The following is a 24,926-nucleotide window of genomic DNA, read 5'->3' as shown; positions in this document are numbered from 1 at the left end:
GCAGAGGGTCCTGCTGGTTCCCCTCCTTTTGGTGCAGCCCAGGACACAAGTGGCTTGTGGGCTGCAAGTGACCATTGCCAGCAAATGAAAAATACAATCTATAAATTCTGTGTTCTGCAATTCATTTCTGCAATCTAAAGGGTAGTTTTTGTTTGAAGGAAGTTAACTTATTAACAGTATTTTTGTCTCTGGTCCTTTGCTGTTCTGTGAGAAGCTGAACTTTCCAGTCCTCTTTTAATTCTGACCTCTTTGAGCACAAGGGATAACCTGCCTGTAGAGTGTATGCAGGGTCAGAGAGGAAGGGTATGAAGAGTTAATTAAGAGCTCAAAATTTTTCACTGAGAGTCTTTTACCCTGGAAGAAGGTTGTGTAATTTGTAATCTGCTTTTCCAAGTAAATGCTAAGCTCCAAACATTTCTAGAAGCTTGGCCTCAGGCCTCTTGATTACACCACTGTGGTTTTGTGGTGGTCAGTCCCCTAGAAAACAAATATGATTTTCCCATGTGCTTGGATTTGATCAGTTCTGTCTTTCTAAGAGTGCTATCCTAGCTCCTGAATTCAGGTTGTGTCTTGCCCTGATTTGTTCTCTGACTAAGAAAAAAATAATGTTACAGCTTCCCTGGACAGCAGAGCACATTTATAATTCTTAGTTGCTAGGTACAGAAACCACTGACTTGGAGTGAAGGTACACATGCTCTGAAAGTTTATTCCCTGGAGTAGGGAGGTATATGACAAATATTTTTTAAAGAATGGCAAAGCTGGGCAACTACTCTTTAAAGAAATGTGAGGTTATTTTTACTGCATTTTTGTTTAAGGTCTGGCTAGTTGTGTGATATTTCCACACAGAAACCTGTGCATATAGTGACTGCCAGCATTGCTCAGCCACATACTCATCAATGTTGTCTTCTGCAGTGATGGACAGTAGGAGAGAAAGGTGGGATAACTTACATTGTATCCCCCCTTCCATAAGAAAAGGAAGAAAGAAACCTTAGTGTCTGTATAACAGACTTTTGTGCCTTGGCTGAAGTGAGGTGACAGGTCTCATTGTGCCAACAGATGAGTCACTGGTTTGGCCAGCAAACCAGGAAAACAGTGCCCTAAGATAAGGATAACTGGGATGTGGAGATGAGATTGGACTCAACCACACACAAAAGAATCTCTGAGCCTTTAAAGGTAGACAGTCCAATTCAGAACATTCTTGCTTTAAAAGTAGACAGTCCAACATTCTTGCTTTAAAGGTAGACAGTCCAATTCAGAACTTTCTTGCTTTGAAGGTAGACAGTCCAATTCAGAACATTCTTACTTTAAATGTAGACAGTCCAATTCAGAACTTTCTTGCTTTAAAACTTGTTTCTAGAGAGGTGAACAAGATGGAGTTCAGTAGAGTGAATACAAAAGAAAGATGTATCCAAAAAGTCCTAAAGTCAAGGATTCAGACATTAGGGAACTCTCCTGTACAATTCACCTTTGTTCAGACCTGGAACATCATTTGTGTATGAGTCATGTGGAAAAACCAGTGTCTGGTGATGCCACTGAAGTCTGTTACATAACTCATACTTAGGTATCTCAGCTCCCAAAACGAACAGGGGAACCAAGAGTACAAACAACCTAACTGGTGAGAAGCATGGAGAATGCAAGAGATCAATGAGTGGTTAAGCTGCAGAGTGAAGGTGAACAAAGACTTTGTTTCTTTTTAAGACAAAAAGTGTCTTGTCACTGGTATGGATCCCCAACAGCCAGAAGTGACAGAAGTGCTGATGTGGCAGTGACTCTTCTGCTTTCTAAATGGCAAGCAAGAAATGTCAGAAGATCCATGTAACATGCAAAAAAATCATAAAAAAGTTCTCCACACCATTAGTGATTCTATGAAGGCATGAATGAAGGCAAGAAATATTCTAAGCACCGAGAGAAGTCTGAAATTATCATGCAAACATAGACTTGTCAACCTGGTTTTGATCTGGGTGCAACAACTGCCATTAGCTGCTTGACTTCTTAAATGCAGCTTAAAAAAAAGACATTCATTTAATAACAGTTAAAGACCAGTGGAAGATAAACCTGAACTACTTAATAATCTTTAGATAACAGAGATATTATTGTGATAGAACAGTTACCTTTTTTTTTCCTGGGAGACTGCTGCTACACTGGGTTGGTTGAAACTGCTCCGTCCATTCCTCCTTTCCACTGGTTCCTTGGGAACCATTCCTGCTGAGCAGAAAGAACATAATTTGGGACCAGAGAGTAGGAGAACAGAGATAAGCCTAAAGCTTGTTCCTTTAGTATAGTGCAGGACGTGTCTGTGGGGAGTCCTGCCTTCTGTGTTCTGGGCCAAACACTGCTAAAGATCTTTTATGAGGATGAGATGAGATAAAATTGACTACAGGTACCATCCTATATGTAAGCTTTGATGATCCCAAGAGTAATGTAATAATTTCATTTATAGTCCGTTGAATAAGTTTATTCTATTAGGAGGCTTTGATTTCTCCCAACAACTACTTGCATGATTAGAATTCTGCACCATGAAAAAAGCTACACCAGAGGTAGGATCTTCCACAGTGTCCTGTCCAGTCAAGCCTGGAAAGAAAGAGCACATTTCAAACCATGCCATGCATTGCAACAGTCTACAGAGTGCAATACGAAATTTGCACTCAAGTCTCTGGGACTTGAGTTCATTGAACTGAACTGGATGGCTTTATGAAAGCTTGGCCTTTTCCTCGCTGTTTTACTGTTACAATGAAAAACTCCAGGGTAAGCAAAGGCTTTGCCTCACCTTTCTGTGAGCAGTTGCCAGCCAAACCGCTCTGTCATTTCTCTTTGGTTGTCATTGCTCCTTCTCTACAAAACCCTTTCAAACACTGAAGTGATAGCAGCAAAATGAAGAGTTTGTCTTTCTGATGCAAAACACAGTTTCACACTGTTCTGCTAAGATTTTCTTTTTTCTAGTATGTTCATCTAATTATTTTCTTTCTTTCTTTTCTTTTTCTTTTGCTGGGAATTTTAGGTGAAGATGCTTTGCTGCCAGCACCTCAGAATATCTCTATTCTTTCTACCAACATGAAACACTTCTTAACTTGGAGTCCTGTGATCGTCCAGGGAGAAACTGTCAGATACAGTGTTGAGTTTCAAGGGTAACTTCTGGGTTTTTTCCTCTTCTTTCCTTTTTAGACATTTTAATTAAATGTAAAATCCTGCACTGTTTGGATATCTTGAGTACTATTCAGTTCACAGACACTAAAAAATAACATAAAATAAAGTTGATACTCCAGCACTGTCAATCACAAGTAGAGAGAGAAAAAAAAAAAAATTCATTTTTCTCCAGTTCTGAGGCAGTTTACAGGTTAATAGACCCCTGATTAATGATAGAATGGTTTAGATTGGAAGGGACCTTTAAAGATCATCTAGTCTCAAAGCTTTTGCAGTGAGCAGGGACATCTTCAATCAGATCAGGTTGTAGAGCTTTGTCTAGCCTCACCTGGAATGTGACTTTTTTCAGCTTGGTGAGGACCAGCATGTTTCTCATCCCTTGGCCATGCTGAAACCTTAAACACTGATGGTCCCTTGGCATTCATTAGACTCCTCAGGAATGAAATGAAGCCCTGGGTTCAAAATAAAACCCAAGCTGTGCATTAAGCCCACACATGAAAACTGCCTCTGCCCAAGGAATTCAAATTGGAATTGGAAGATGAGCAACTGTTTACTCAGAAGGAAAAAAAGAGAAAACATTTGAGATTTAGTCAGTGTTAATCTTTTAAACATGCAACACACACTGCAGGAGGTTTCTTCTACATCTTGAGCTACGGCTTGTGTCACAGCATGGCTTTGTAATTCTGGCTTATCAAGGAAGACCAAGTCAGGTGAGTGGGCAGGGTGTGATGCATCAACACTGCGTTGGCTACCCCACCTCCTACAATCTCATGCTGCACTTGGCTCATGAAGAAGCTGGCTCTGGCAGATGTTCTCTAGATAAGATCTAAAACACAGCCATACTGGTTTCATACACTCTTGGCATTCCAGTCCCAGTGTGTCCCAGTGCTGCTTTTGCCTGGTAGTTCTAGCAAACAGCTTTAGCCCTTGCCACAGATATACCTGCCAGCAGACAGCATGCTGCCTGTCTGCTTTCTTTTCCTCTCCTCAGGGAGTATGAACGAGAGTACGCCAACGAGAGCTGGATTCCCATCTGTGAGTGCTCCCTCATTGCAGCCACAGAGTGTAACATCACAGAGGACATCTCAGCCACTGTGGCCTATAACCTGCGTGTAAGGGCAGACGCTGGTGCCAGAAGATCAGAGTGGGGCACCCTGAAAGGTTTCTTCAATCGCATAACAAGTGAGTCTGCTGTTTGGCTTAAGCTGCTTCAGTCAGGTTAAAATCTGAGAGTTCAGTGTTGAGGGACTGCCCAGGTGTCTGTTTGGTACTGTGCATGCCACACAAACCCATAAACACACAGAGCACATCCTCCTCAGCTCCTCTTGTGCTAGGTTGGGATGTTGTGCTATTAGACAGCCTCTTGATGCAGGGTGAAATTTATGAGGGCTTGAATTTCAAGGGCTTCAAAGACCACAGGCATTACTTTGGGCAAGTTAGTCACTCTTGCCCCTCATTTCAAAGCGTTCTGATAGGTCAGGGCTGCTGCCAATGCTCCATCTAATCTACGTCATCTAGTCACTTCTGAGGGTCCAGAACCTGACTCTATGGAGGCATCTACTGTGGAAAACAGCCACGTCACCCTCTGTCTGCCTCTTGCTGTCCTGTCCCTCACCCTTCCTTTTGCCCTTGTTGTCAGAACCACAAAGTAACCTGGGAAGAGGAAAGCAAAATGGAAACTGTAGCATTGGTGCAGTCCTAGCAACCCTGAAAAGCTGGAGGCCCACTTCAACCCAAGGATAAGGTTACAGCCTAAAATTAGAATAGTATTGTCAGTGTTTCCCTGGAATCATTAGCTCAATTCTCTGTCACATACTCAACTGCTTTTAGTAACAAAAACTCTGTTGAGGTCACCATGAGAGTGCAGCTCTCATTATTGGGTGTGCAGCCATCACCATTGTCGGCCAGGGAAGAAATTGCCTATCCAAAACCAGAGCTGACCCAATCTTAAACCTTCATCAGTCATTGAGTTATCTACTACTTCACAAGAGAGCAGTCCCCACTCACACAGAGCACTTGGTCAAAGCAGCACCATCAGAACTGCCAGCTGAGTTGGTGAGTGTGTCTCTTGGTGTGAAAGTGTTTTCTGGATAGTACTTTAGATGAAAAGTTTTTCCCTTTTTCAGGGACTACGGTGGCACAGACCTGAGCCACAGACCACACCATCAGGCAGAGACAGGGATGCTTAGCTTGATGCTCTTCAAAAAGAAAATCAGTATAGTGAAGATCTTGACACCTTAGTCCTGTCTCTTAGAGACCTCAATAAAATCATTTGGCTAAGCTGCAAAGGTTCAGAAGATACAGCTTGCAACAAGCTGCAATGTGAATGTGCATTTATGGACAAATGTTTAAAGGAGAAAGAAAAGTCACTGTAAGTTCTTGTCCTTATGCAGTTTTACTGCTCACATTCTCCTGTCCCTGTATTCCCATCTCATCAGAGACCTGGCACTGGGTCTGAGAGGAGCTAAGGAGTCCAAAACACAGCCCACAGGTGCTGTAAGTGGCTCATGGACAGTCAGGACACCAGCACAGCCTACACTAGTTCTAGACTGAATGACCTCAGATGCAAAGTCTGAGATGCAGAGACATAAACTATGATAACACAAGGAAAATGCTTTGAAATATCCTCCTATAACTAACAACTTAGTCAATCTGATTGCTTCATTTATCAAAACTCAAACAGCCGGCATCTAGGGTGCCAGCACAGAGAGAAATATAAATGCTCCTCTTTGGTTAGTAGTTGCATCTTGCAATGTCCATTTGTTGGTAGATTAGCCCTACATTTGTTTTGAACCTCCCAATGATGTTATCATTTTCTTCTTCTTCTTTCTTATTTTTTCTTATTTTTTTTTTTAACACATCATAGTATGCAGATTCTCAGCTTGTAATGTAAAAGTCTAAATTAGTTTTTTCTAGGCTTCCCATTCATTGCATACTCATCATGGACATACTTGGATTTTGGTTTTGTACTGCTCAGTACTCATAGCAGTTGACTGGATGTAAAAGCAAATTCTCTTAAGAACATCTCTCCTGTGCATGGCTACATGTTGCTCTCCTTCCTGTCTTCAAAGCAAGGAGGATGAAACCAGTTTCAACTTCAAAAAAGTGCTAAGGAGTGACATAGCTAAGTAAATACCTGAAACATAACAGAGATCATAAATATGATTAAATAAGTATTTACATAAATATGATTTCTGTACTGCTTGGATTCCCACCTCACCAATATACAATGTGCAGTCTCATCCATTCTTGATTGATTCTGACTGTCTTGCTGATCCTCCTCACAGCAGAATCCCAGACTAAACCAAGTTTTCAATATCAAAGTAAGCACAGAGCAAATCACCTACATATTTCTTTGCATACATTTATAACAACCTAAGTCCCAGCTGGTCATCAGCCCAAGTCTGTCTAAAACCATGTAGATATGAAAAGCAAATCAAGATTCATGTGAAGTGCCAGGGTTATCCTGAGGCTCATGTTGCTTTATCCTTCACCCTTGCCAAAATTCCCATGAAGAAGCAGTGGTTTCACTGCTCCTGTTCTGTATGGTAGTGCTAGCTAATTCCCAAGAGCAGGAGAACTGGTCTGGTCTGGTGCATCAGCTTCTGGGTGCCCAGCTAGTTCTGCTTCTCTTGATCACACAGGACCCTCAGGCTAGACACCTCCTCCACTGGAGAAAATTTGAAAGCTTTCAAGTTCCGTGCAACTCACAGAACTCCTGTTTGCAATGCCAGTCATGATCCTCCCCAGCTCAAAGTCTGCTGCAGTACATCTACCACATACTGGGAGGTAGAGCAGAGAGAAGTTTCTGCCCTGCTGAAGCAAGCAGCTATTATTCCAGACTAATGTCACTGTGCTCATGTCGGCAGCTCCTCTTCTCCTCACTGGGAAAAGGGAGAGAGTGTTTTAAGGGTTTCCTCTGATGTGTGGTAATGGTGCTCTCTCTGTGTTGGCAGCTTCCCTGACCCCACCTCTGATGAAGGTCATAGCAGATGGGTATCATTTACTAGTGGAGCTGGAAGACATGGGGCCTGCTTTTCAATTCTGTGTTCTCTATTGGAAGAAGGGCCAGGAAAGTAGGGTGAGTTTTCCCCTCGGGTTTTGGGCAGCAGCAAAGAGCCCACACACTTAGAGTGGAAGCAGACAGGCATTGCCCAGGGGCTGTTTGCCAGCCCACGCTCTTGCTCTGAGGCTGTGGGGGGTTCTGCTTGGAGTCACCATGTGCAAAGATCAGTGGGTTGCTTTTACCCCCATGGAGAAGCTTGCCTGCTCTTTTTGAGCTTCCTTCACTGGGAAGAGGAAACCACCCAGAGACCTCAGCTACTGAAGGAAACCAGAGGTCAGAAACAAAATGTCTAAGGTAACTTTCTTCTCTGAACAGCATTTAGTTTACTGTGCTGGTTTGAAGCCAGACAGAACATCTCTTGCCCCGAAAGGGACAAAAGAATGACACACGCAAAAGGATTGGAGAGTGATGGAGAGTTTAAATGGAAAAGCAAATTGGTGAAGCTACAGAAAACTACAAACTACAAAGCATAGTGGAAAAGAACATCCTAAAGCATACAGAACCCCCTCACAGAATTCCCAAAAGCTTCCCAATCCTCCCTTCTCCCACCTGAGGGTCTACCCAATCCCTCAGGGCTCTTCCTTCTCCCCCCTCCATTCTCCTCCTGGCATTAGGCCTAGTCAGGCCTAAGAGGCCTGAGATACTCCCCCGGCATTACCCGATAAGAGAGGACATCTCCCGTGGGAGCAGAGAGGGAAGAAAGAGGAGGAGAATGACTTTGCAGATGGCTTTATAGGGCGCAGGATTTATGGGTAGAAATACGCCGTTTCCTGTGTCCACCCCCAGTGGGCGTGTACCTGGGACACCAGAGGTGTATCTCATGCAGCACTGGCAGGGGGCACCCAGCCCAAACTGCCACATTTACTGGGCCCAAGAGGAAGGCGTCACACTGAGGAGCTACCAAAGTTCTCAGCATTTTTTGTGACAGTGAGCTGCAACTTACTTAGCTGAGGACATTGCTCAGTAAATACTGAAACAGGTTTGATGGGGCTTTGAGCAATCTGGTCTAGTGAAAGGTGCCCCTGCCCATGTTGGAACTAGATGACCTTTAAGGTTCCTTCCAATCCAAACCATTCTATTATTCTTTTTGCAATAAACTATTTTTTTTTTCTCCTGGGAACTTGGTGCTTCCATAGCACCTCAGAACATGAAACTGTGAAAGCAGCCATGTAAAGTCAGACCATAGGACCACCAAACCCTGCATCTTATCTGCTAGTAGGCAATGGAGATGACTAAAGAAGATTACAGATAGAGAGCCTGTGTGTAATACACTTAGATTATTTTCTGAGATTTCAGAGACATACCTCCAGGAAATTCCTGAGACAGAAATTATGTCATTAATAGCCCCTGATGAATTTTTATTCTATTAATTTATCTGTTCTAGTTTTCAAGCTATGTAAATGCTTAGCATGCACAGCTTCCTATAGTCAGGAGTTCTGCAGCTTAACTCTTATGCAGTCTCAGTCTTGGTTCAGAGGAGAAAGAGAGAACAGTTATTCCCTCTTCATTTTCCCTACTACTCTAGCAGTTTTACATTGTGTATCTTTTCCAGGCCAAAAACTCCCAGAGTACTTAACTGGAAAGGCTTCCACATGGAACAACTATTTTTGCCTTTCCCAAGGTGGGCAGGGAGCAAATGTACACTAACTTAGGGTCCAGTCCCTGACTGTAAAAATGAAGGGGAAAAATTCCCATGAGCATCATTTCACACTTACCTGTGTTGAATTTTATTTATCATTGTCATACAAGGTCCTGCTGCCATCCTTCACAGCTGGCTGTTACCTCTGTCATTCTGAAGTAGGGGTTTAGCATTATTAGCATTGTGGCAGTTTGGGCTGGATGCCCCCTGCCACTGCTGCATGAGATACACCTCTGGTGTCCTGGGTGCTCACCCAGTAGGGGTAGATACAGGAAACGACGTATTTCTACCCATAAATCCTGCACCCTATAAGGCCATCTGCAGAGTCATTCTCTTCCTCTTTCTTCCCTCTCTGCTCCCATGGGAGATGTCCTCTCTTATCCGGTAATGCCGGGGGAGAATGGAGGGGGTGGGGGGGGCAGTCTCAGACCTGGCCAGCCTGAGACTTGCCTAGCAGTGGGAGGGGGAAGAAAGAGCCCTGGGGGGGGTTTGGGTTTACCCTCAGGTGGGAAGAAGGGAAGGATTGGGAAGCTTTGGGAATTCTGTGAGGGGTTCTGTACGCTTTGGGATACTCTTTGTCACTATGCTTTGTAGCTTGTAGTTCTCTGTAGCTTCACCAATCGCTTTTCCATTTAAACTTTCCATCACTCTCCAATCCGTTTGTGTGAGTCTCATTCTTTTGTCCCTTTCGGGGCAAGAGATGTTCTGGCTGGCCTCAAACCAGCACAAGCATCTATCAGTTTTCACTTTTCTTCCTGATCATCCATAACAATACAGTAGGGAGCACAGATCTGAACAGGTTTCTGCAGTGACTTCCTTGCGCTCTGGGAATGGGCTTGAAGTGTAACCACACATCAGCCTTTCTTCTGTCAGGAAGCAGGAGAAGCAAGACTGCTCTGAGTGGGTAAGCCAGGAGCCAAGGGTGATCCCAGTGCAAGCAATGATGTTTCCAGTGAAGCACAGATCCACAGGGTGTGACCACAGTGAGCAGAACCAGATACTGATAACAAAGTCCATCAGGCCTAGGGTCTGTGCAGGGACCCCAGCCAGGAGCAAAGGAGAGGGAACCAGGGGCAGGGCTGGAGGACACAGTGGCCATGTGCTTAATGAGGATTTATACAGGAGACCAAACTACCTACAACAAGGTGGTCCAGGGTCCATCCAGGAGACAGGGTTGGAGACAGGCACACCTCCAGCATAGTTCAGACAGGGACTAAAGATCCTGGGGCCATGGAAAGGAGGGTTAAGATAGGAGCACTAGGAAGGGCTGGTCAGGGCTGTTACAGCTTGGTTAGCACACTCTGAGCTCTGATCCTTTCTATCCCATGGCTATTAGCTAAATAGGCTTTGGAAATAGATCTTCTTGGCTACCTTTTGGAAATCCAATTAAGTGAGATCAACCTTGTCCATGAGCTTACTGACACTTTAGAAAGAATCACATGGGTTTGTATCTGATTGCCTTTTATGGATGAAATGTTAACTCTTCTTCATATGGTAGTGATCATCTAAACATTCATTCCAAACTTCTGTCCAGTTTCTACCAACTGGACTGCCACAGCATTAGGTTTGCTGGTCAATACATGGCCAGTTCTCTGCTGGGACCCTTTTCAATTGTTTTAAAAGATAATTGTCACATTTGACATGCCTGATCTTGAGGTTTTGTCAAAAGGCAGTCACTCCAGGCAGTCACTGACCCAGGTTTGTCCTTGAAGTCTTTTCAAACTAACGGCCCTCAGCATCACATTTCTATAGAGAAGGATATTTTGATGACTTAATCCTGTCAGGAGAGCCCTGCTGGCTTCTTGGGAGATGGCCGTGTGTGTGATGCTGGAAGATGAGCAGCCCTTCCATGAGTATAGGCTTTGCATCTGCAACACAGCAAAAATTAGGAGCAACTAGCTGCTTGTTACCAGTCTGCTCATGACTGGGGAGTCTAGGAGGAGTCCTTTTGACTGTAAGAAAACAAAGTACCAACATTGGTATGCTGTTTAAGGGTTGCTGAAGTATGCTACAGTTGCACACACCAAATTCACTTACTTCTCACTAGCCCAGTCCATTCTCAATTCATGCTCTAGAGTCAGGAAACAGCTCTCACATCCCTGTCCCAGCATGGTCCTGGCACTCCTATCCTATTGTGCCAGCACAGGCATGATTTGGTGTGCCATCCCAGCAAAAAGTCAGGTCAGTCTACACCTTAGTCATCAAGCCCTTGCACCAGGGGAATAGATCGTGGTCTACTGTTGTGGCCCAACATCATAATTATTGTCATTATACACCTGGCTCACAGCTCCTGATTTCCAGCCCTCCTACCCTTCCAGATGTGTGTGGTATCATTCTGCACTCCACTACGTTTCCTTGTTGCTGCTTTTCTCCCTCTTCTCTCATTCACACAGTCCTCTCTGATACCTCCTGCTGCCACTTCCTTTTTCCCAGTAAAGTTGGGGCTAGCATCATGTTAGGAGTCCTGTTCTTAGTTGGGTCCTTGCCCTTTGTTCTGATGCTCTCTCTCCTGGCAGATGCAGCAGAAGCTGGTGAAAGAGGTCAACTCTGTGGTTCACCTGGACACCATGGAGGCAGGACTTGATTATTGTGCAAAAGCCCAGGCAAAGGTTGAGGCCATCAACAGAAGCAGCAGCTTCAGCCAGACACAGTGTGTGAGGGCACAAGGTAACAGCTTTCCTTCCTTCTGCCTTGGTGCAACTGTGCCCAAGAAAGAGACCCCAGCACCTCTCCCTTTCATTTTCACCCAGTACCTCCTGTCTTGTTTACAAATGTGCTGCCATTTGCTCCTTGGAGGAGGTAAAAAGGGAAGACTCAGTAGTGAAGCCCCTACCCTGGCACCTGTATCCTTTCCAGGAGCATGTCAGCAAAGGATCTCACCAGGGTGGGTGGGAAGAGCAGCCACAGAGGGTGCAGGCTGACTCTATTGAGTGGTTTGTACTCACTGTCTCTGTGACAAATTCTGCTGCTTCTGTTGTTTCCAGGTGGCACATCTGTGTGGCTGGTCACTGCCCTTGTGTCTGCTGGTTTTGCTGTGGCTGCTCTGACTCTGCCTTTCCTCATCTGGAAAGCAAGCAAAATCCTCCAGTATTCCTGCTGCCCCACTGCTGTTCAGCCAGACACACTGGTAACTTTTTTTGCCTGTGCTTTGTTGGTTTCTAGGGCACTGGGTACTCACAGAAACATGGGGCAGGCAGAGAGAGCAGACAGGTGTAGGAAGCCTTGTCATTCCAGTGGGATGAGCTGAGCTGCAGGGGAAAGCAGCCCACATGAGCTGGCTGCACAGCTGTCACTGCCTTCAGCTTAGAGCCCTGGACAGGGATGGTGCTCCTGGTGCTCGTGGGGAAGCAGCTTGGGAGGCAGACACCAACCCTGTCTGGCCAGCTGCTCCCCAACACAACAGCTGTGACATTGGCAACACCGCTCTGCATCCCCTGGTGCCAGCACAGAGCTTCTCAGCTCCTTGCTGAGGAGAAGCCAAGCATCACAAGCAGCCTCTCTTCTGGCTCAATCAGGAGGAACATATTTTAAGTCAGTAGCCTAAATATGCTGTCCAGTCAGAGTGCAGCACAAGTTTTTGGGGCTCTAGGTTCCTGAGCACTTGGCCTGTGGGCAGTTGAGGCAGAAAGGATGAGTTTGTGGGCACAAGAAGACAGCAAGCTAGCTGATCAGCCAGGGGGGATTAATCAAGTGTATTTGTCTTACAGAAAATGTCAGAGCCCCCCACCCAGCTGATACCATGTGGCAGTGAAGAAGCTGAGCAGTGTGATTTGATGGTGCGTGTGATCCCCTCAGAAGAAGTTCTCCGACTGTGGATCCAAGAAACACTTTAGAGCACCCCAGGAATAACAAGTGGATCTGGCATCACTTCCTTAAAGAATGTGCCTTTTAAAATTTTGTTCTTGCAGCCTAGCATCAGGCCATGAGGTGGCAACAAAGCACAGTGAAAAAAGTAGAGGTGACTAAGGACTATTGGTACCTCTGTGTTCATGCCCCAGTCCCTAGGCAGCACCTCACCTTGTGTGACAGCCCAGTAGTTTGTTTTAGTCCTGTGTCACTAGCTCCTGTCTGGACAACATTAGGATAGAGTGCTTTGGTGTTAAAGACTGGTAGTGCTGAATCTGCAAATGAAACAGTGAGAAACTCTCTGTGAGGCTCAGGGTGGATTTTCATGGCTGTTGACAGCCCCTCCTCATTTCCATACGAGGAGGGGCTCAAACAAGACTGGGGAGCAAAGTGGAGCAGGGCATGTGCATGGGCTCCTACAGCAGCAGGGCTCATGCATAGCTCCCAATTACAGAGGCCTTGGGGGTTAAGCTGGTTTAGAGAACTCCTATGCCTCACCTTTATCCTTATTTTATTCCCCATTGATTTGGATGAGCTCAGGGTCTTGGTTTCTAGAGTTCCTATTCAGGACATGTCCATTCCATGGCTGTAGGTCTGGGAAGCCTTACCAGTTCCTTCTCATTCTTCCCTTCTGGTATGGCATTATGGCAGTACCAGCAATTGTTTAGGGATACAGAAGGAAGCAGGGGGGTGAGGGTGGAAATCTTGTTAATTTGAATATGAAGAGCTTTATAAATTATTATTTCCCAGCTCCATGCTGAGTATATGTTTCTATCCCACTTACATTAACAGATTTTGTGCCTTTCCTCATTGCCAATACAGTGGCTAAACAGTTGTACAAAACTGCTCAGGCAATGTTAAAAAAAAAAATCTGAAAAAAAGTCTTGCAACAGAGAAGTGAAAGGGACTTGTTTAAGTGCTGCTGCCATTTTACCAACACCATATTCCAGGTACATCAGGACATTCCAGCTTGCGTCTGGGGAGACTTGAAGCCAAATTGGAGATGCTGATGAAAAGTTCTCACTTTGAAGTACCTGCTGTGTTTTGTTAAGCCTGAAAATCATGGTACAGGACAACAGCAGTTCCTTTGCTATCCATGCCCATAGCAGTGGCATTGGCAGAGGCAGCTGCCATCAATCACCCTGTAGCTCATTTCTGTGCACTGCAAGAGTTAATCCTTCCTTAGCAGTCATGGCAACAGCTGCCCTTGAGAAGGGATTTTGCTCCCACACCATGGTACTCCATTTCAAAGAAGGAGCAGACAAGTAACCACAGTGAAGAGCAATGTGTGCTGCTGAACTTTGCTCTGTTTCTTTCCAGTGATGTTGTAATAAGTGGCTCCATTTCTTTCAAACCAGACTTCTTTTTGACTCTCCTCAGGAAAAAAAATGTAGCATGAAAATAAAGCACAACCTTTGGTATGCAACATTCATGTAGCCTGTGGGATGTGATTCCAAAAATCCAGCTTTTTTTCCTGAAGACTCTGGAAGAACAGAAGAAATATTGGTAAGATTGGTTTTCAAACAAAAAAGATTCAATTTGGTGCATGCCAGCATACAGTTTGGTGATTATGTGAACATTTAAAAGAGCTGCCTGATATTACTGGGTTGACAAGAAAGCAAGAAACTCAGTTATCTGTTCCATGACACTAACTGCTGGGACATAGCCTAGTTTCCCCTGTGAAGTATATTTCCTTAGAAGCATATCACTGCTGGGAATTTTTAAGAGCTGATAATAATAAACAGTTCAACATCTTTATCAATGACATTGATAAGGGGACAGACAGGCAGACAGCCTGCTCAGCAAGTTTGCTGACATTACCAAGCTGGGAGGCTTGGCTGAGACACCTGAAGGCTATGTGGCCAGTCAGTGAGCCTTGGACAGACTGAGAACTGGGCAAAGAAGAACCTAATGAGGTTCAACAAGGATAAGTGCAGAGTCCTGTACCTGGGAAGGAAGAATAAACTGCAGCAGTACAAGTTAGGAGGTGATCTGCTAGAGAGCAGCCCCCTGGAGAGGGACCTGGGAGTCCTGGTAGACAGCAAATTCTGCAAGGGACAGCAAAGTGCCCTGGGGGCCAAGGTGGCCAATGGGGTCCTGGGGTACTTAAGAAGGGTGTGTCCCACAGATCCAGGGAAGTTCTCCTCCCCCTCTACTCTGCCCTGGTGAGGCCCCACCCGGAATATTGAATCCAGTTCAGGGCTCCCCAGTTCAGGAGGGACAGGGCTCTACTGGAGAGAGTCCAAGGGAGGGCTGCAAGGATGCTGAAGGGACTGGAGCATTGCCTTGTGAGGAGAGGCTGAGAGCCCTGGGGCTGTTTAGTCTGGAGAGGAGAAGACTGAGAGGGAATCTAATAAATGTCTATAAATATCTGAGGGATAGGGGTCAGGAAGGAAGAGATAGGGACAGGCTCTTCTCAGTTGCACCCTGTGATAGAACAAGGGGCAATGGATGGAAATTACAGCATAGGAGGTTCCACCTCAACATGAAGAAGAACTTCTTTACTGGAAGGGTCACAGAGCACTGGAACAGGCTGCCCAGAGAGGTTTTGGAGTCTCCTTCTCTGAAGACTTTCCAGCCCTGTCTGGATATGCTCCTGTGCAATCTGTGATGGATTCTATGGTCCTGCTCTGGCAAGGGAGTTGGACTTGAAGATCTCCAGGGGTCCCATCCAACCCCTAACATCCTTGGATCCTGTGATTTGACTCTCCAATCAAACTGAGATCTTCAATTTGAGAAGTTACCATTTCCTGTATTTTCTGCATCCTTACAATATTTTTTGTCTCTTTAAAAGTTATTCTTTTTTTTTTTTCCCTACAAAATCCAAAAGTAACCAAAATCACCACTTTGACTACAAATCGATTCAGTTTCCTGGAAAGGTGATATTGTGTCCTACAAATGAAGTGCTACACAGATAATAAACATCTAAACCACTGCAGATGAAGATGTTTATTGTTTCAAGAGTCTGCGTATAGAGGGTTCTATGGTTATTAAAGTACAAAACTGCAGAAAGAGAAAATTACTCAGTTTGGGTCTCTTGTGGTCTTCTCAGTAAAGGGAACTATTTAAAAACCCCAGCAATTACTAAATCAAGGTATAAAAGAAATTAAAAGATGGCAAGGTTAAGTGAAATTGCTCAAATAAATACTGCCCCTGGAGCCCTAATTTGGTTTCATTCAGCATATAGGCTATCATTTAGCTATTACTACAGAAATGGCTACTTCTGAGGAGTTTAATGTTTATGATTTGCTTGGAAGCAAGCTCAAACCTTCCTTAATAGCCAAGGACATGTTCTGACAATGCAGACCAGCAGACAGCGATCCTGCCCTGGAGACATCATCTTCACCCCTCCAGCCTTCAGTCCCAGAGCCAGGTCTGGCAGGAGCTTGCATTTGCTTTATGGATCTTCAGCACTGCAATAATAGAGAACAGAGAAAAGTGCCAGCCTGAACCTGCCTGGTGCAGCTGTGTTTAACAATGTTAATGGCCAGCTTTGCCCATTCCAGGCTCTGCTGTGCCACCCCAGAGTCTGTCATTCCTCACCACTGACCCAGAGACAGGTCTGCAAGGTGAGGAGAGCTGGCTCCAAGGCTGCCCAGAGAGGTGAAGTCTCCATTTCTGGAGTCATTCCAAACCCACCTGGATGCCATCCTGTGCCACCTGCTCCAGATGAACCTGCTCAGGCAGCAGGATTGGACTAGAGGCCCTTCTGACCCCTGCCATTCTGTGACACAGACACACCACACCAGAGCTGGTCTTTGACACAGACCCTCCAGCCACTGACCCCATGGGGTTTCTCAGCCTCCTCTACAAGCAAGCTGAAGGACCTGTATCTTGACTGTCCCTTGGGACATCAACAGCTTTTGATTTATTTTATAATTTTTACATCATCTAGTTTTTAAATCAGCCATCTGAATCAAGATTGAGAGGCCTATTTAAAGACCCAGCAGAGGCTGAAAGTAAATGCATTCCACCTGTCAAAAAAGACTAGGAAGAGGAGAGAAGCGTTGGCATGGTGAAATAGCAAGGTGAAGGATGATAGCACCAGCAATAAGGCATCCTTCAAAAGCCTGAAGTGATACCCAAATGAGGAGGGGGGGTGAGGTGGGGGATGGGGGTGGAAAGAGGGATCAAAATTTCTATTGTATATAAATTTCAACACACAATAAAGCAGGACAAAAAGAACCTGGGCCACAACTTCCTGCAAACATCTAAACTAATAATAGATCCTAGGAATGGGACACTTGCCAGGGAGTCTGCAGGGCCAACAGATGGTCATGTACCAAGGAGCTCTCTGATAAGCTGGAGCAATGGCAGAAAAACAAACTAAATTTGTTACAACTTTGCTTACCATGAAGAAGTTTATGAAGGTTCCCATGCTGAACCTTTATCCCTGAAAACATAGAATTACCTTTCACAACTGTATATGCCTGGAGTGTTCGTCTGTTAGGAATAAAATGAATACATGCTGATATTAAGTCTGGAGTTCCTGCTTGTGGGCAGGAGATTGGAATACTAACTGTGATGCACAGCTTCTCATATGATCCCAGGATAACCCAGGCTGGAAGAGACCCCAGGAGGTCTCTAGTCCAACCTCCTGCTCGAAGTAGGGCCATGGCAGGGCTTTACTCAGCCTGACCTTCTCAGTCTCCAAAATCAAAAACTACACAGCCTCTCTCAGCAACCTGTTCACAGAATCACAGAATTAACCAGGTTGGAAAAGACCTTTGAGATCATCAAGTCCAACCTATCACCCAACACCATCTAATCAACTAAACCATGGCACTGAGTGCCTCATTCAGTCTGTTATTAAACACTTCCAGGGACAGTGACCATCCCACCTCCCTGGGCAGCCCATTCCAATGGCAAATCTCTCTTTCTGTGAAGAATTTCTTCCTAATATCCAGCCCAAACCTCCCCTGGTGCAGCTTGAGACTGTGTCCTCTCATTCTGTGTCCTCACCTTCTTGGCTGTCCTCACGGTGACAAAGAAACTGGACAGAAGCACTCTTGCATTATGCTGGACATAATGCTGAACATGTAAAGCTCACCAGTAGCTTTCATCTAGGCTTGTAGTGACTTGGAGTGGGGGGATTGGATGAAAAGAACTCCAGACAGCCCTTCCAACCACAAATATTCCACAATTCACACCTGGCAGAACTGTTTTAACTGAGTGTCCTATAACTGTATCAGATGATCCAGTCTATTTTGTTGGAAACCAAACGTAACATGCAGAATAACAGACCTGTGTGAAACCTGAATGTTTTGGAGAAGATGGAAAAGGAGGATCCCTTCAAAGCTGCACACACCCTTAGAGGCCAGATGGAGAGGTGAGGTTTTACCTGAGGCTTTCGATGAAGCGGAGAAAGGAAAGGACTTTTGTCCATCCAAAACTCAGTCAAGGAAGGGATTGGAAAGAGTAAATATTCATGATCAGCTGTGAGCAGGCAGTCCTTATGCTGGACTGCTGGACATTTTCCCTCCTGCAGCTTCATTCCTATTTAAGTTCCCAGAAGGTTCACTGCATTTTCCCTTTGAACAATTGCTCTTTCAATTCTCCCCCTGCTGAGGCCAAGGAGTCCACACAGTCCTTTCGACAGTGGTCTCCGATAGAAACCACCTCCAGTTCCACGCTTTTTAACATCCTGTGGTCCTCAAACCAACCTCCCACTGTATAATCCCTGTCTGTTCACTGCTGGGCTTTCATTCTGTGTAGCAGTGTCCTGCTCGTCCTCCAGGTTGCTGATATATCTCCTGCCTCCTGCTGCTCTCCAGACAGGCTGATGGCTAATGCTTTCCCTCATTGTGCCAAGTCTTGGCCTTGACTCCCTCTTCTGCCATCTGCTACAACTTCATTGTTAATTTTGACATTGTTCCCATCACTCTGCTGAGTTTGGTGCTACCTTAAATGTCCTGCAGTTGACAGGATGTCTCTCACTATGGCACTGTGTGTCATTTTGGGACAGTCCAACTCAGGCCCTCTCAGCTTCTCATATTTTTCCGCATGGTTTGGCATTTTCTTAGCCACTTCTGCATAATCATTCATTTTTCTTCCAATGCACTGTGAAATATTGTCCCCTGCTAGGCACAAGCATCCTGTCACCAGCCAGTCATCTGCCTGTTGACCTTTTCTCTGCTACTTGGAACAGTTATGCAATTACCTACCTTTGCCATGAAGAGATGTTTTTTCCTCTCTGCTTTGCTTTTACTATCAATCTCCTGCTTTTTACTTTTGTTGCTTTGTCTTCTACTGTTTTCACAGGGGTAAAGACTTCTGTTTAAATTCAGATTTGTTATCCAAATGTTTCAAATCTGCTTGCTGCATGGATAAATTTGCTGTGTTTTCTAGCTGCTGCCTCAGTGTAAACTCAGTGCAGTATTCTGTAAAACTCAGCTTCAGCTTCTAGAGCCAACCTGACTATCCTGCCTTCCTGTGGTTGCCAAACTTCACACTCACCTTCAGGATCTCTACTCAGCTTCCATCTGTCTCCAAGCCAGCAACAGCACTTGAGATCATGAGTACAGCCTAGGGGCTCTCAATCCATTGGCTTGGACCATGCTTCCAGTGACAGAATGCATGCTCATGCTCTGCAATTCAAACTGGCCCCATCAAAAGCCATCTCTGGGCATAAGTAGCCTCTCCTGCTCTGCTTTGGTAATGTCTATTTTCCCAAATCCATTTTTGTACAGGGTACAATTTCTGCAGAGAATATACAGAAACATGAACCTCAGGGAACAGACCCTGGTCAAACAAATTTGCCTGGCCACCCCTTTTTGAACTAAAAGCTCATTGCCAATTCATATTCTACCACTCACAATGTCTGGGCATATGGATGAATCCTCATTATAGGAATAAAATACATGGACATACAAATACGCAACATCATTCTTGACATAAATTACATCAGTTGTGCATAGTTGACTCCTTTGCCAGGCAGAAAGAGGTAACTACTGTCATTTGAATACTCTAGCTTCTGTCCCTAGAAATATAGTGATAATAGAAGGGAAAAACATCTTCAAAAAAGAAAAGGAAGGGCAAAGTGCTATCTGAGAGGAATTAAAATGCCATTTCAGAGCCTATTCTGAGGAAGAAGTCAAATTGTCATTAAATCCATCTCAAATTTGGTTGCTTTGCCACAAGGACTGGGATGCAATATTTCTAAGACAAGTATGGTTTCAAAAGATCAAAGGATTTTGATCAGCTGAGAGTGATCAGCTAGTGTCAGGGTAACCTTAGCAATGCTTAAAAAAATGGAAATGATATAAATGAATTCCTCTGGAATTAGAGCATTAAGCTACTCCAAAAGCACAGTGGGATATGCCAATACATAACTTTATATATGGGGGAAACTATAATGATTCTACAATAATGGAATGTGGAAATTAGATGCCTGGGTTATAAAAGTGCATGTTTGTGTGACAGGCCCTTTGAAATCTCTCAGCATTGCTGTTTATTCTGGCTACCTTTGCATTGTGGCTGCTATTTTGCCAGGCCAAGGAGTCTATGAAAGGCTGACAAGCTGCCATTAAGGCTTTGGTGTCCAAGAATGCTTCTTTAACTGTAGCAACAATGTGAGTCATTCTGCTAGACTTCTCAGATGAGCCTATAACTTCTTGTAGTGACTTAAAGGTGTGTGAGCAAAGTTAGCCTTAACAAAAGTGCTGAATATTAACTCAACTTTCATCTTAATCCAATCCAACAGTCTGCAGATTAATACTGAGGGAATAAGTAGTGTCACTCCAAGGCAGAAAAATGTCATATTCAGGGTCACAAAATGAGGACACTGTTACAAGTGGTCAAGCATTGGAACAGGCTGCCCAGGGGCTTATGGAGTCACCATATCTGGAGACATTCAAAAAATGTGTAGACATGGCACTTTGGGACATGGTTTAGTGGGCATGGTAGTGTTGGGTTGTTGGCTGGACTTGATAATCTTACAGGTCTTTTCCAATCTTAGTGATTCTATGATTCCATTTTATTTCCTGCCAGAATAGGTGGACATGTGTAAATAGCCTATCGGGAATGATCTTGGGAATATCTTACCTGCTCAGCCTTTCCAGGCAGCTTAACAAGTCAGCTCTCCTAGGCATGATTTATACACTCAGTCCTGTCATTATTTTCATCTCCCTTCCTCTCCTGCTGGAAGAATTAAATGCAGATGTAAGGTAAGTACAAATTTGTTAGCAGCTCAATGCTTTACGAATGTATGGACCACTCAGTTTTCACACAGAGCACATTGCTGGATGATTGATCTACCTCTGGGACAGCCTGCACATCAGAGAACTGCAGAGACCCTCTTTGTTCCCAGGAGAAAGAGGGAATGGCACCATCCTAGTGGCCAAGCAAAGATGGACAGTGCTAACTGATTAAGAGATCTAAAGCAGCTACTCTGAGGAGGACAGTTAGCAAAGTCTTCTCAACTGGCCAGTGGTACTGGGCCAAGGAAGTTGTTGTAGGGAAAACACACAGGACAACCAACAGTTTGTTCTACTGCTTTTCTTTCAACCAAGACTGCTAAAGGTCTCTGCCATAGTACTGTCAGAAATTATTTTTTGCCTGGTCAATTTAGGAACAGGAAGAATTTCCTGAGCAATCTTCTTATGCTTGATTCAATGCCCACAAGCAAAGTACATGAAAGACACACTTCAAGTCACAAGTTAAACTGAAGACTAAGATTTCCTATGGTGTCCACACACAGCCCACCTTCAAATACACCGTGGTGGGACTGTCCTTTTGCTGAAGGCTTAATTTCTGTTAAAACAAAAGTAAAAATCAGTAATGTTTCTCAGTAGCATTTCTTAAATGAACAGGATGGTACAGCTCAGCCTGGGGGCTCTCAGTGCTAAGCTTCACTACTGAACACAGATTAGAGTTCTTAGAAAACAATAAAAAAGGAGGGGAAACCAGCAAAAAGCAGCCTACATATGAAATGGAAAGAGGGCAAATTATGCATAAGTGACTAACACAAGCTAGGGATCTGGGGGAAGTATACAGAGCATTTCTATCCTAATCCTATTCTCCAAATCCAAATGTCAATCCTGTTAGGTGACTGAGGTAAGGAAAAACTGGATATTTTGCTGGACAGAGTGGGGACAGGGGAAGTATATTGAGAGCACACCAACCATTCATATTTGCCACAGTAAGAGAAGAAGAAAAATACAAGCCATGCAAAATTTTATGTCAAAGGAGCACAATTCTGATTAGAGAAAGAGATTATGAACCATTCTTAAGATGAATGAATTGAACAAGTGGATTCTATGGCTCTAGTGCTGAGGAAAAGCAAAGCCAAGCTACCAGGATGGTTCTGACCCAAGGTGACAGGGAGAGCCAGAAAGCCCAGTCCAGTGACAGATGGAAAAGGCAATAGCTGCACATGAGGAAGCCCGGGAGGACCTGTAAGAAATGAGAATTGAAAGAAAAACTATAGGGTTTCTAAAACGTTAATTTCAAACCAGCATATAATGCCATGCAGTTAACACTGCTGGTGTCCAATAACCAACCAGCCTAAGCTCACTGTTCCCCCCATCAATCCCCAGAAAGTGAGGCTTCCTCTCCTCTTACTGAATGTTGCTTCTCTTGCCCACTAGAGGAAAACAAAGCCTGAGACTGAAAGGGTTTGCAAATGCTATCATTATTTTAAATCCTCTGGGTTACATTCCTTTTGTACTCTAGTAAATACTGAGTAATAACAATTTGCACTGATCCTGTAAGAAATAGTAAAGGGAAAGGGATTTAACTCTAACTCAGGGAGGTAGTTTTTCTCACAACGTCAGAGAAAAGCTATTGCTACAAAAAGGATTTTAAAGGTTCTTGCAGGCACAATATGAAAACTACTTCTCTATAGCATTTAAACCCTTCTGCTTTACTACTAAAGATAATACCACATAAATACAACTTAATCCAGGCATCTGAACTGCCTTCTGTGACATACGTATGATCTTTCCATTTTTATACACAGCAAATCTGATAAACAGAGATTATATAAAGAGAAAAATCATTGGAGAATTACAGCACAAGTGTAGCACAGACTAGTTCCCCTCTTTTCTCAAGTAATCCCAACATACACAGCCAGAGGAGTCTAGTAATTAAAAAGAAAAATTACTTCTGTTAGGGAAAAAAAGCAAACAAAAAACAATTCATAGAATCCTAGAACAGCTCAAGTTGGAAGGGACCTCAGAGATTATCTACTCCAACCCCTCTGCCCAGGGCAGGGACACTTCTCAACTAGACTCAGCTGCTCGAGGCCTCATCCAACCTGGCCTTGAACACCTCCAGGGAGGAGGCAGCCACAACTTCCCTGGGCAGTCTATTCCAAAGTCTCACCACCCTTATACTGGAGAACTTCTTCCTAAGCTGCAGTCTAACCCTCCTCTCCCTCAGCTTCAAACCATTCCTCCTTGTCCTGTCTCTAGACACCCTTACGGAAAGTCCTTCTCCACCCTTCCTGTAGGCTCCCTTCAGGTATTGGAAGGCTCTAAGGACCCCCCAGAGCTTAAATACATGTTAAAAAGCTTTCAGCTCTGACTTTGAACATACTATGTTTTGTGTTGAATATTTTTAAATGCTTAAGATTCTAAAACTATCACAAAATAACCCAAATTTCTGATATATATACACACACACACATATATATACTCCCATCATCTCTGTTCTCAACAATCTCATCAGTCAACTAAACAAAAGTAAAAACTATAAGGAGGAACAGAATTAGAAGTATCTGTTAGCATTAGGTGTTAAAAAACCCAACAACAACAGCAACAACAGAAAACAATCTAAAGAAAAGTATTTAGAACAAAGATTATTTCAGATAACCAAACTCTGGGATACCCACTCCTCAGGGAGATGGGCACAGGGAGAAACAGGGTGTGCAGAAGTTGGTGGTGTGATCAGAAAGCAGAAGGCACAGAGCAGCAGAGAAGACTTATGAGAAAAGACCTGTAACACCTGTATTCACACTTGGAAAACTGATGATTCAGATACTGACAGCCACTTGAAAGATAATCCTGAAGAACAGTGCCAGCTTTCTTGTGAAGGCATTCAGTCAAAGTTTAAACTGCATTGTTTATTCCTCTAAGGAGGCAGACAAGCCTGAGGAACACAGGAACACACAAATGCAATATCAAGGGGAATACCTTGCACTATAAAAATAACTGGAGTAATAACCTCAAAATAGCTATCATCTGTATTTCTTGCTTGTGCAATTAAACCAAGCAAATAATGCTGATTATCTGCCTGCAAGATGTAGAGCTCTGGAGCAGGCTTCCAAGAGAGGTGGTGGAATCTCCATCTCTGGAGTTATTCAAAACCCATCTGGACACTATCTTGTGTGACCTACTCTGGGTGACCTTGCTCTGGTGGGGGGTTTGGACTAGAAGAACTCCAAAGGTGCCTTCCAACCCCTATCATTCTGTGATTCTGGCTGGAACAAGAAGTGTACTGCAGCTCCAGGATGAAGAAAACTGTGTACAGAGGCACTCTGCTAGCCCAGACCACCAGAAAAACCTGGCACCAAGGAAGTAGTAGTCATCATGGGCAGGCAGGAGTGGGCAAAAGGAAGGCCACTTGGGTAGGGAAGTGTCTGCAACGCAAAGCTATTTCACTTACCTTGCAAAGCTAGCGTCACAACTGTTCTCAGAGAAGAATTTTTCTAGTAAATGACTAAAGCCAAGTGAGTCAATAGACACAGTGACAAACCTCAGGAACAGCCAGGACCAGACCTGCAGGACAGGCACCCACAAGAGGCATAACAGAGTCCAAAGACTACCTGTGAGGGGGGTATCAGGGAGGCAGGAACAGGTCCCTGAAGTCCTGTGTGGTGTCATGCTAAGGAGAAACTTCACCTGGTCCTTCCTGTCTTTCTCCAAGGAGCTGGAGAAACTACCACCACATTTCATGTCTGCAGGCAGAGAATGAGCTTTTTCATCTTGCTCACTGCTTTGACTTCATGGAGTACAGTGTGTGAGACGAGAACATTGAGCATGAGAGCATGAGCCTGTGGGGCTGTATGGTTATTTCCAGGCCTTGCTGGGAACTCTCTGCTGGACTGCTCTGAGAGGCTGCCACATGCATCTTCATGGGCCTTGCAGGGCAACCCAAACGAGGCTGAAAGGAAGTCTCACTGAGTCCAAAGCCCAGGAGGAATGTGCGACTTCACCACAGAAAACTGTGTTCAGCTACTGAGTGACAGTGAGCTGTTGTGTAACAAAAGTGGCCAACCTCTGACACATGGATAGA

General features: G+C 44.4%; 1 protein-coding gene across 1 annotated transcript in view; it reads left to right on the top strand.

The window, feature by feature from the left end:
* LOC128974601 (interleukin-20 receptor subunit beta-like) overlaps positions 1-12,679 on the top strand; it is a 44,457-nt gene extending 31,778 nt beyond the window's left edge. The window contains 6 exon segments of the mRNA XM_054391268.1: positions 2,999-3,125; positions 4,133-4,323; positions 7,098-7,222; positions 11,363-11,513; positions 11,831-11,973; positions 12,554-12,679. Of these exon segments, the coding sequence (XP_054247243.1) occupies positions 2,999-3,125; positions 4,133-4,323; positions 7,098-7,222; positions 11,363-11,513; positions 11,831-11,973; positions 12,554-12,679 (863 nt within the window).
* The last annotated feature ends 12,247 nt before the right edge of the window (positions 12,680-24,926 follow it).

Source organism: Indicator indicator, chromosome 22, assembly GCF_027791375.1.
Source record: "Indicator indicator isolate 239-I01 chromosome 22, UM_Iind_1.1, whole genome shotgun sequence".
In the NCBI taxonomy this organism is placed as follows: domain Eukaryota; kingdom Metazoa; phylum Chordata; class Aves; order Piciformes; family Indicatoridae; genus Indicator; species Indicator indicator.
This window is presented reverse-complemented; position numbering and strand designations above follow the sequence as displayed.